The 12005-nt window shown below is 43.9% G+C and overlaps 1 protein-coding gene across 39 annotated transcripts in view; it reads right to left on the bottom strand.

Moving 5' to 3' along the window:
• The window catches only part of LOC110531736 (receptor-type tyrosine-protein phosphatase delta), a 595272-nt gene that overhangs the window by 2376 nt on the left and 580891 nt on the right, over positions 1–12005 (bottom strand). For all 39 annotated transcript variants that reach the window (XM_036987567.1, XM_021615095.2, XM_036987574.1 and 36 more), the window contains 6 exons: positions 5597–5882; positions 4020–4198; positions 3781–3907; positions 3378–3503; positions 2235–2389; positions 1664–1799 (listed from right to left, as the gene is read on the bottom strand). In XM_036987567.1, the coding sequence (XP_036843462.1) occupies positions 1664–1799; positions 2235–2389; positions 3378–3503; positions 3781–3907; positions 4020–4198; positions 5597–5882 (1009 nt within the window). The remainder of the gene's footprint in view (positions 1–1663; positions 1800–2234; positions 2390–3377; positions 3504–3780; positions 3908–4019; positions 4199–5596; positions 5883–12005) is intronic.

Here is a 12005-nt window from a genome sequence, read left to right as displayed (position 1 = left end):
ATCCCATATAATGCTGTGTTTTGCTACCTCCCTAACAGTTATGTTACAGCTTTATTCTAAAATGGAGTAAATAAAATAAAAACTCAGCAATCTACACATAATACTCCATAATGATAAAGCGAAAACAGTTTTAGACATTTTAGCAAATGTATAAAACAGAACAAAACATATTTATATATATACACAAAATACCCCATAGTGACAAAGTGAAAACAGTTTTAGAAAATTGCGCAAATATATTTGAAGTAAAAACAGAAATACCTTATTCACATAAGTATTCAGACACTTTGCTATGAGACTCGAAATTGAGCTCAGGAGCATCCTGTTTCCATTGATCATCCTTGAGATGTTTCTACAAATTGATTGGAGTCCACTTGTGGTAAATTAAAATGATTGGATCGTAGAGCTCCGAGACAGGATTGTGTTGATGCACAGATCTGGGGAAGGGTGCCAAAACATTTCTGCAGTATTGAAGGTCCCCAAGAACACAGTGGCATCCATCATTCTTAAATAGAAGAAGTTTGGAAAAACCAAGCCTCTTCTGGAGTTGGCCGCCCGGCCAAACTGAGCAATCGGCGGAGAAGGGGCTTTGGTCAGGGAGGTGACCAAGACCCCAATGGTCACCTTGACAGAACTCTAGAGTTCCTCTGTGGAGATGGGAGAAACTTCCAGATGGACAACCATCTGTGCAGCACTCCACCAATCAGGCCTTTCTGGTAGAGTGGCCAGACGGAAGCCACTCCTCAGTAAAAGGCACCTAAAGACTGTCAGACCATGAGAAACAAGATTCTCTGGTCTGATGAAACCAAGATTAAACTTTTTGGCCTGAATGCCAAGCATCACATCTGGAGGAAACCTGGCACCATCCCTAGGGTGAAGCATAGTGGTTGCAGCATCATGCTGTAGGGATGTTTTTCAGCGGCAAGGACTGGGAGACTGGTCAGGATCGAGGGAAAGAGCAAAGTACAGAGAGATCCGTGAGGAAAACCTGCTCCAGAGCGCTCAGGACCTCAGACTAGGGCGAGGGTTCACCTCCCAACAGGACGAGAGTTCACCTTCCAACAGGACAACGGCCGTAGGCAAACAGCCAAGACGACGCAGGAGTGGCTTCAGGACAGGTCTCTGAATGTCCTTGAGTGGCCATGCCAGAGCCCGGACTTGAACCGTATCGAACATCTCTGGAGAGACCTGAAAATAGCTGTGCAACAACGCTCCACATTCGAACCTGATAGAGCTTGGGAGGATCTGCAGAGAATGAGAAAAACTCCCCAAATACAGGTGTGCCAAGCATGTAGTGTCACACCCAAGAAGACTCGATGCTGTAATTGCTGCCAAAGGTGCTTCAGCAAAATACTGGGTAAAGGGTCTGAATACGTATGTAAATGTGATATCAGTTTTTTATTTGTAATACAATGTTTAAAAACGTATATTTTTGCTTTGTCATCATGGGGTATTGTGTGTAGATTGTTGAGGGGAAAAAACAATGTAATATATTTTAGAATAAGGCTGTAACGCAACAAAATGTGGAAAAAGTCAAGGAGTCTGAATACTTTCCGAAGGCACTGTATATAGTGTGGCAGCTAGGTCGGTCGGTTATGTATCATGCTTGGTCGACCTCCATAAGGTGAGAGGTGTGGAGAGTACAGTATACAGGGCATCTCACCTCTGTCTGCACCATGGCCGGTCTCTGTGTCCGGAGCATTTTCACCGTCTGGAAAATATCCACCACGCCCTCGTACCTCATCCGCTCTAATACGATGCTGAGGGTGATGAAGACTCCGGTCCTACCCACGCCCGCACTGCGAGAAAGATGATCAATCACTAAATAAACAGTCTGAGAACCTCCAAGCTGTTGACAACAAGACCTGACAAAACCACACGTGACCGGAAAAAAACAGACATGACCAGACAAAACAACACAGTCAAAACTAGACTGTTGTTATCTGTCTTTGTTCTCTAGACTGTTTATATTTATTTATTTATATATTTATTTCCCCCACCTGCCATGGTATGTCAGAGGACTCTGCTGTGGGGTGTCTGGGAGCTAATTTAATATCTGGATAGATCTTTGATCTTATCTTTTATCCTAGTAGGATCAAAGTAAAGCATCACTATTTCCGCTGCAAGTCGAGCTAAATCTTTTAAATACCATTAAATCTTGTGGTCTTTTATTTTACTTGCTTACCATCTGTGTATGATATAAAACTCAGTTGAACATAAAATATTATCCTTACCTACAATGGACTGAGATAGGCCCATCTTGACCAAACTGTTCTTTTGTTTTATGCACTTGGCCGATAAAATCGATGAAGCCCTCTCCCGATTTTGGCACTCCTTGCTCGGGCCAGTCTGTAAACTGAAACTGCCTGACCGTCCGAGACTGTCCGTCCTGGAAAATAGGGAGAGAGAATACAGTGTGCACACTTGAATGGAACGGCACACCAAAGATATGGAAAAATGACAAAGTGCAAGTGATGAAGTCAAGGCAACCCGTCTAATGCACTTGACAAACAGGCCAAGTCGGAAGATATTGAAGGAAAAAAAGGAAAACTGACATATCTCAATATGTCTCAGTAATGACACAGGCTTGTGTGTGCGTTTCTATTGAAGATACCAGTTGTTAGCAAATCAGGGTGCACAGAGGCGCACAGTTTTAAGCACCAGACAGGCGTTTGTTACTAAAGATATGTCATTTTCACCTGAATGTATTAATATATGAATACTAAAGACACTAAGTCCTTTGATGTGCCTGTGTTCGGCAGGCTCTTGAAATGACGTCTTTGAGGGTGTGCATTACTTAAGTGATATTGTATCCCCTTGATAAGGGGAAGTAATCCTATTCAGGTCCCAGTATAACACACACTACAAAGGAGAAGCCTGCACCATTTATCAGTGTAAGCCTTTGATGGAATTAAAAACTCCCAGCGGCTCAAGGCTGCCAGAAGCAGTATTTGTTTTTACACCATTGACACATGTCATAATTCCCTCATATATTTGTGCATATATTCCTTTTAAATCATCAAGTTTGGTGATTCTTGGGCACAGATGCTGGCTTTAAGACTACTGCACAGTAAAAAAAAAAAAAAACAGTAGGAGTCAGCCAACTGATGCTGTCAACAATGTATCAATCTGAACTGTTAAAATCAAATGGCTCCAAAAATGTTGTCTCTGTTTTTATCATCAAACAGAGACACAGTTGTTCAAAGACAAAGACTTCAAAGTAGACAGATTTTCCGTTTGACCAAACTCCACACTGTAAACAACGAATCTGATATATTTGGACAAAAAGTACAAAGTCGGGAACGCTTTCTAGCACTGTCAAATCTCAATGACTGTTTAGACAGTAAATGAGGGCTGTATTACAGTAGAGCACTTACCCTGGCGTCAGTCACTTTGAACTCTCTCAGGATGTACTGGGGCATGTTGTACTCAGCCATGGGGTCCACCACAAAGTACTGGTATCTGGCCGACCTCTCTGCTGGCCAATACTGGTGGCATTTTTCCTGCAGCGGGGGAAAAACAACAGAAACAAACTCAATGAGCGATATACTACCTTGTACGGTACACTGAAACTCCAGCAGAGTGCCTGGATATCTTACAGATTGTGGTTGCACGTGGCATTGTTGGTCTGAATTCAATTTATTTTGCATAGTTCAAGAACTACATAGAAAGGAGAAGTTGAAGTAGCAAAATTGTGATATGTATTGTTAAAGAAACAGCAACATTTGATTAGCACAGGAAACAGAGTGCACAGAGACAACATCATTTTGCATAACATACCCTGCCCATTTCTCTGAGCTTCGTTAGCATGACCACGATTGTGGAGTTGTGTTCCCAGAGCATCCTCCAGAAGTCCTCCGTGGTCTCTGCTAGAGGACCTTGTGTGGCAATATAGGCTTTCTGTTGCCTGTGGAGATAAAACAATATGCTCTCTTGAGTAACACAGAATACATGGTAAAAGTGGACTACCATTTGAGTCCTTTATTCAACTATCTTGGTCAACAGAGATGAAAGCTCACCTGTATCCATCAATGAAACTGGCATTGATGTAGTCGGAGCCCTCCACCCCTCGGATTGGCTGAAGACACACTCGTGTGGACTCGTATGGCATTATGTTCACAAGGCGGTTCTTGAACTTGTTGCAGGGGAGATTGGCACTGATGAATCGCGACGTATGGGCTTTAGTGTTGGCTAAACGCTACAGAGAGGTAGATAAGAAGCACCGCGGTTATGTGAATGCTGGCGAACGCAGCTCTCTTCGATTTATTTCCCCAGTGCCTGGCTTGTGGTTGACATAAAAAACAGGGGGTTTGTTTAATATAAAGACGTGAACGTTATTAATAATCACATGCTACCAAAGTGAGGGGAGGCCTTAGGAAGATCATGGGTTCTCGGAAAAAGGCTACACTGTTTACTGCATCTACAGTACTTACATATTTAATGTTAACATTAAGTGTGTAAGGGGAACCAAGTGGATTACTGTTGCGCTCAGATTTGCAGTGAGGGGCAACATGTTTTATTTTGTGATGAACATGAAAATGGATGCTGCGGCAAGCCCGACGTGGACAGGGCCAGGGGTAACCTGTTTCACATCTCTTAGGGGTATCACCATTCATCATTGGCCAAGGGAAGTAGGTGCGTGACAAGCAAGGCAAACAAGCTTTACATACAGCACATATAACACACTGCAGATTGGCTGACTATGACGGGTGGGTGGGTTGGTAGTGGAGCCCGCTCATTGTAAATGCAGGGTGTATGTTCTAAGCCCCCTCTGGCAACTGTCCTAGTCATGGGGGAAAACCTGTGTTTGACATTTTTGCTGTAAAACTACCCCTCTTATAACCATAAGGGTGGAACGGAAAGGGGAAAGGGGTAACCAAAGGGGGGGACTTAACCCAAGTCGGGTTACAAAAGGAAGGCAACTAACTGGAATGGGGGAAACCACAGGCCCCACGCTGTCTCGCTGGGCTAATGGGAATTGGAAAAGTGTCTGTGAGTGGTGGTACTGAGATTGGCCAATCAATGACGCCAGGGCCAGGACGTGACTTATAGCTGGGGGAGTTGGGGAGGATGGCGGGGGCAAGAGGCCTGGGGTTTTTACATGAAAAAATATCTAACCACCCTCTGACTTTCGGTAAATACAATACATTGAAGTTTTCTGTAAAACCTCACATGGGATCAGACAAAATTGGACATAAAAAGGGACTGGTGCTTGCTAGAAAGTTTTTTCTTCTTATTTTCTTTATGTAGCCAGTGCCTCTTTCGTCGGCATGGGCCTTTGGAACAAAAGCAGCATATGAGCTGGAGCACATTGCTCTTTGGTTAGCATCCAGTCCAATGTCTTTATGTTGGCTGTTTGTCTGTAGCGTGCAATGCTGTTTTATCAGTTTAGCTATTCCTTTTGCAATATATTTTTGCAATAAACTACATGCTTACTCATGTAAGCCTCCTGTGCAAGCTACTTTTACAACTAGCTTGCACTGAACTGAATTTCCCCCCCTTAAAATAACGGTAATTTCTGTGTGGACTTTTCTAATTATCGACAAAGAATTTGAAATTAAATTCAAGGCCAATAATAAGGCACAGAGCGGCTTACCTTGAACTCCAGCTCCATGCCTGAGACGTTCTCTCCACCCTCGATCCCGGTCAGCTTCTGGATGTAGGCGTAGAGGTTTCGGGCAGGCACTTCGGTGGTGCCGCAGGTGACGGCCTCCTGAAGCGCGTCGTGGATGAACACGTACTGGTCCTCCGTCTGCACCATGTAGTTCCGCTGGGCGCGCATCAGCGTCACGTGGCCGTAGATGTCCACCGTCTTCTCATGCTTGATGCGCTCCATCATGGCGTCGATTACGATGAAGCAGCCCGTGCGCCCGACCCCGGCACTAAAGACAAAACAAAGATGACAAACTTGATATTGGCCCCCTTAAGAGACACAATAGCCTGTGTGGGAAACAATCAGTGCTGGGAGGTTGACTTGGTATTGACTCGTTTTGAGCCGCGTTGGCAATTGATGACTTCAGCTAAATATTTTAGTGGCTCATCCATCTTGACAGATGTAAACCATGATGCACCTTTGACATAATATCTTCATAAGGATAAATTATTATGTATAAACAGATAACAGGCCTAGTTAGAATCACCATTTCATCTACAGCTGGAACTGAGTTATTTTACAACAGTAATTACCTAAAACTACATCTGGGGTTTTCACTCAAACAAATTTCTATTCTGTATCCCGGCCTAACATATACCCTTCCTACCCCAGTGCACCACTATCTGCTGTGCAAGACCATTCACCTATGATGATAATGATTACTCTCCATTGGTAGAGAATGAGTGACAGATCCACGCTGGGAGAGGTGCCCTGTCTTAGTGGTGAGGAGACCTAAGAAGCTCCCTGGCTACACAGGGACCAGACCAAGGGGCAAACCCCTTGACCTTCATTGCTATCCCCTTGGCCACAGCAGAGCTGACCGTTTTGGCTTGGAGCGTAACCAAAGTGGTGGTGCAGAGGCAGCGGGTGGAGGAGAATAGCTCTAGCTGCAGTGGTCTGGTCTAAAGTGTGGCTTTCTGCTGGTACTGCAATCGTGGTGCAGCTGCCCCCCCTGTGTGACTTAGAGGCGGGTACATTTGCCAGGTAACTTTGTCGGAGAGGAGCGCAGCTGACTTCAATTACTGCCATTAGCTTAGCGCACTGTGCTAAAATCAGAAGGCACTGAAAGACAGGCCTCTTCATTAATACTCTCATTGGCACATTTTCACATTAGAGCCAGAAAAAAGTTTAAAAAGAAAGAAGGAAGGAAAATGTATGGCTACTGTTTCAGTTTGAGCTCCTCTATTCAGGTCAGATAGCAACACATGCTTTATAAACGTAACCACATGGAAAGACTGCTGAGGGGAGATGTCAAATTTGAATATTATGCTGTTTTTCTTCTTCATTTTTTGGGACAATGGCATCGCGGCGAGAGTACACTCTAGTCCGCCTGACAGCTCACATCTTCCCCAGCCGAGCATTGACAAGACAGTTGTTGGCTGGCTGCTCTAAAGTAAATAGGTTATTCAACCCATTAAGTCGACATGGCTACGAGGTGTGACCAACGCTCCCCTGCCTCTCCTCCCCTGATAGGCCATTTGTTTTTCATTTATACAGAGGAAAAAAGGAGTGAAGAAAAACTCAAGAGGGAGTTAAGATAGTCCCCGGGGCCCAAGTCTGGCTAATGTGCCATGGTGCAGCGGAGAGGGAATTAAATCGTATAAGTGAGTCGTTTGTTGCTGCAAATCATTGTGGTTGCGCTTAAAATGGCCGACGTTACCTGATTGATTTGGGGACGTGTTTTGATGTTGGCTTTATCGTGACTCTTGAGGTATTACACAGATGCTCAAGGGTGTTGCTGGGCTTTCTAAGAGATTGGTGTGTGTGTGTGTGTGTGTGTGTGTGTGTGTGTGTGTGTGTGTGTGTGTGTGTGTGTGTGTGTGTCTGAACCACATGTGATCCTAAAATATTGTGTGTGAAAACGTCTCAGGAATATTTGGGGATATGAATCACATCCAGGGTCTAAGGATGGTGGGGGGAGAAAACACGGCAAGCGCAAGACATTTCCTACCCCGACCCCAGCTGTTTCTAATCCTTCGCCACTTTACAGTCCAGTCTCAAACGCCGGAGAGTAATGACCTCTGAGCATGCCAGTGACAGAGTGACAGCATCAAGAGATGGGCAGGTGGAGGAAGAACAGGAGGGAGGAGCGGGGGTGACATAGCCACTCGCCTCGTCCATTATCGGCAGAGAGAGAAAGAGAGGCTCCGTACATTTGGCAGTCCTGGGGGATGGTTGGCCCTGATTCGGGGCCTGTTAGCCCCCCCCCCCGCACTAAAGAACTGACACTGGCTGCTCTGACAGGCGCAGCCAGCTGCTTTGGACATCAGTGTTAGGCTAATGTGTTTTCAAAGTTTTTTCAGAGTTTGGGGAATGGGGAGATAGTACACTGAAAAATACAGCTGCAACTGGACCTGGAGTAGATAAAGCCTAGACAAAGTAAAAGCAATTACATGTTGGTATTGTTACTGAATCTATTTTGGTCGGGCAACCTCTCAAGCCGCCTTTTTACACTCCATTCACCCATTAAACAGACACAGACCAACCAAACCATTAACTTCAAATTCACCATAAAAGTTCAGTGTATGGCTTATAACGGCGACCAGAAGGCTGTGCAATTATTTCCACTCATTTCCATTTACACTGTGTATCAAAATGCTCCCCCTCTATTCAAGATTAGTTTTAGCGTATGGCTACTAAATACAATGAGACTGTCTGAATGGCAACGTAGATTCATCAGAGATAAAATCATACCAAAACAGGATTATGTGTGTTTGCGTCTATACTTGTAAGCGTGTGTGTCTATAAACCCTCCTGCAGTATGGTTACATTGTTCTCCACAATCTCAAAAGGAGACACTGGCTGCATCCCAAATTGCACCCTTTCCTCTATGGGCCCTGGTCAAAAGTAGTGCTCTATATAGTGAATAGGATACCATTTCAGACGCACCCAATGACTAATTCTTAACCCATCGTGTGATGTGTGAGACTAGACCGCAGTCTCACCACTCGAGGAGAAATAGGTTGAGAATACTTCATTTCACTATGGGATGAGGCAATAAGGTCATTAAAGACAAACTTCCTTGCAGAAGACTAGACTCCTTTCCTGTAGACTTATGTTTATTCCTTCCTCCTATTCATACGAGACACTACTCTAACATTCCCACTCTAACGTGAACCTTCAATGTCAGTCTGTGCCTTACCTATTGTTCAAGTAGACAGTACGAATCATACAATAACCACCAAAGAGTATGTCTGTCGCAGCAAAAACGGGACATTTTTTCTAACTAAATGTCTCTTTAATTCTCCCAGCATTGAACCAGTGCTGCTCTTTGAGAGACGCAAAGAGCTGCAGAAAGGGCTGGCGATCCCGGTTACATTCAACAATGTCCGTTGTGACTTCTCCCTGTGAACCCATAACGCCTGAAAGGCCCTGGTTCCAATAGGAGCACAACGGTCCGCAACCCTGTGGGTCACTGAGAACAGAATGGAACTGCTGAAACACAGAACCAAGTTCAGTGCTCCGTGGGGGTGGGTGGGGGACTTTTACAATATGCCCCCCCACAAGAGACGATGACTTCACCTCATGAGGAGAGAGAGCGAGAGAGAACACATGGATGTACTTTCAATAATATCCTTCTTCACTGCTCCTCGGGGGAAATGTTGGCTAATGTCCACGGCTGGGTTTGGGAAGTTTTCCACGTATGATATAAAGTGTTCTGTTGAAATATAGGGATAGTTAACTTTGATCCTGTGTTGTAGGCTATTTCCATTTTTCTATGAACCTTTGTTGAAAGCTTGAGCGTCAATGTTGGCCACAGGACTTAAGATCTCGCATAGGCCTACTTAAAGTTACTCTCTAGTGAGCAAACTCACACTAGTCAATCATTTTACTAGAGAACTTGGCCATAAAGTGAACTTTTTCCGCACTGTGATTACAATGGGCATATAATACTGTGGGAAGTCCTACAACATCAAATTGAATAATGCTAATCCAATTTAATTGTTTTGTCACTCATTATAAAAAACACAAGTAAACTCAAAACCCCAATGCTCCTAATTGCCATGCACTGCCTGGCTTCAACAGGGAATACATTTTTTTATGAACAAAAGACACAAAGCACTTTGAAACCAGGCGAGACCATTTTAAAAACAGAACACCAACCACTTATCCTCACCTCATTGTCGATGACTGTCACGTTTTTACAAGGCATGTCAAAGTAATGTTGAGATGGCTAGCTCGCTATTGAGCATGACTTAAATACGACCATCGATGGGAAGGTCTGAAGTGGAGAGTAGACAGACAAGAGTGACAGTGACCATGGGTTTCTGTGTGACAGCAATGTCATATCTGGGAGGCTCCTCTACTGTCCCGTTCGTAATGTGCACTCTTGAAGCCTGGGTAAATTGGGGTCTCTGTCTGGGCGTGACAACAAAGCAGCTAAATCAATAATAGCGCTTGAGACACGGTCGACTTTGGTCAGACATTAATTCTGCTCCTTCCACTCCAGAGGCCATTACAGATTCAATTATTGTATGTGTGTTGTGTGTGTTTGTGTGTCAAATTAATTCTGCTCCTTCGACTCCAGGGGCCATTACAGATTAAATTATTGTATGTGTGTCGTGTGCGTTTGTTTTGTCGATGCGTGTTTGAGAGAAAGGCTCTAATGAAAATATGTTCAACAAACTGTCAAAAGAAATTACACTGATTTGTGTTGTGTGAAAGCTAAAAACAATGTTTCTTTAGGATTGGTTCACACTCACACCTACTCTGATTATCTCTTTTGGTCAGTTTGAGTGTTGCAACACTGATTTCTTACAGGGAACATGGAATAAGTGTTTTCCTGCTAACAATAGCCTGGCCAGCTAATTAATCAAATGCCCTAGTGACTGTACAATGCAGTTAATTATACGGCACATTTGTTTTTCCTTAACAGCTTTCCCTTAACAGGGAAAACCCAGGCAACTGTATATTATTTGTGTCGTTGTTCAGCCACGACTCCGTGAAACATAAGATATTACAGATTTTAATGTCCTGTTGGTAGGATAGTCTTGAACGGAGCTCACCCAGTTTATTCTCCAGTGATTGCACGTTGGCCAATAGAATGGTGGGTTACCCACTCACCAACGATTTCTCACAAGGCACCCCAATCTCCACCCCCTGTACCTCCTTTGTCCAGTTTGAGGTGAGTAAACGCTGTTCTGATATCCAGAAGCTATTTTCGGTCATAAGAGATGGTAGCAGCAACATTATGTACAAAATAAGTTACAAACAATGCAAAAAAACACATAAAATAGCAGCTGGTTAGGAGCCCGTAAAACAATAGCCATCCCCTTCGGCGCCATTGTAATATTTCCTTTTTCCTGAAGTGTGCACTCGTTCACTATGTACACACAAATCTAAAAGTATTGGATTAGTGGAGGCAGGGCTAGTGGGAGACCCCCCCCCCCCATATTTATTATACCAGTAATTTCCTTCAAATCAATAAAGGGAAGTGAACAAGTGAACACTTTGGAAGAGATAAGGATAGATAATTAGAACGTAGCCTTAAGTTAACATTCTGATGCAAGAGTTAAAATACAAAAATGGAAGGATGGAAAAAAATATATATTTTCAAAATGGTGGTCTGACAAGGCATAGGAGATGTGGTATTGTGTGAGATGCTTCCGTACGGATTTGAATCTCTACACTCCCTTTATCTGATGCGGTGGCGAGGCATTAAAATACCCATCTTCTGAGTGACATTAACTCCTGCATTCTGGTTCGCCGTAAAAAGTCTGGATTTTTCAATTTAAACTGATTCTGCGACTAGGTCTAATTAACTTCAGCTTGTAGTAATTGGTATTCTTTGGTAATCCCTTTTATTGTACATTCTTCAGACATAAATTTGTATCTTCTTGCTTACTCTATCTCAGTTTAATTTTCTGTCCCCCTCTCTCTCCCTTTAGCTATCTCTCTCTCTGGCTCTCTCACAGGACACACGCACACACAGTCACAGTCACACACACACACAGACAGTCACACAGTCACACACACACACACACACACACACACACACACACACACACACACACACACACACACACACACACACACACACCAGAGACTCCTATAATTCCCCAGTCTGAAGAGAGGCAGACGGCTACATTCTTCTTTTGCCTCTGTCTGGAGTTTATTCCTTCTTGTCATTGGAAGTGAGAAGTAAGTGCTTTATTTCGTATTTTATTTTGTAATAACCCCGGGGATAAGCTGGATACTCATGGAGCGCTGATGCGTGGATGTTAGTGTGGGGAGGACAGGTGTTTGGGTGTGTGTCTGTGTGTGTGTGTGTGTGTGTGTGCGGAAGGGATTTACGTTTCGCCAAGGGCACTGACACCGGTAATCCTTACTCTGTTGTAGTAAATACTTTCAG

Source organism: Oncorhynchus mykiss, chromosome 9 (genome assembly GCF_013265735.2).
Source record: "Oncorhynchus mykiss isolate Arlee chromosome 9, USDA_OmykA_1.1, whole genome shotgun sequence".
NCBI lineage: Eukaryota > Metazoa > Chordata > Actinopteri > Salmoniformes > Salmonidae > Oncorhynchus > Oncorhynchus mykiss.
Note: the sequence above shows the minus strand (reverse complement) of the source record. Positions and strands in the feature narration are given on the sequence as shown.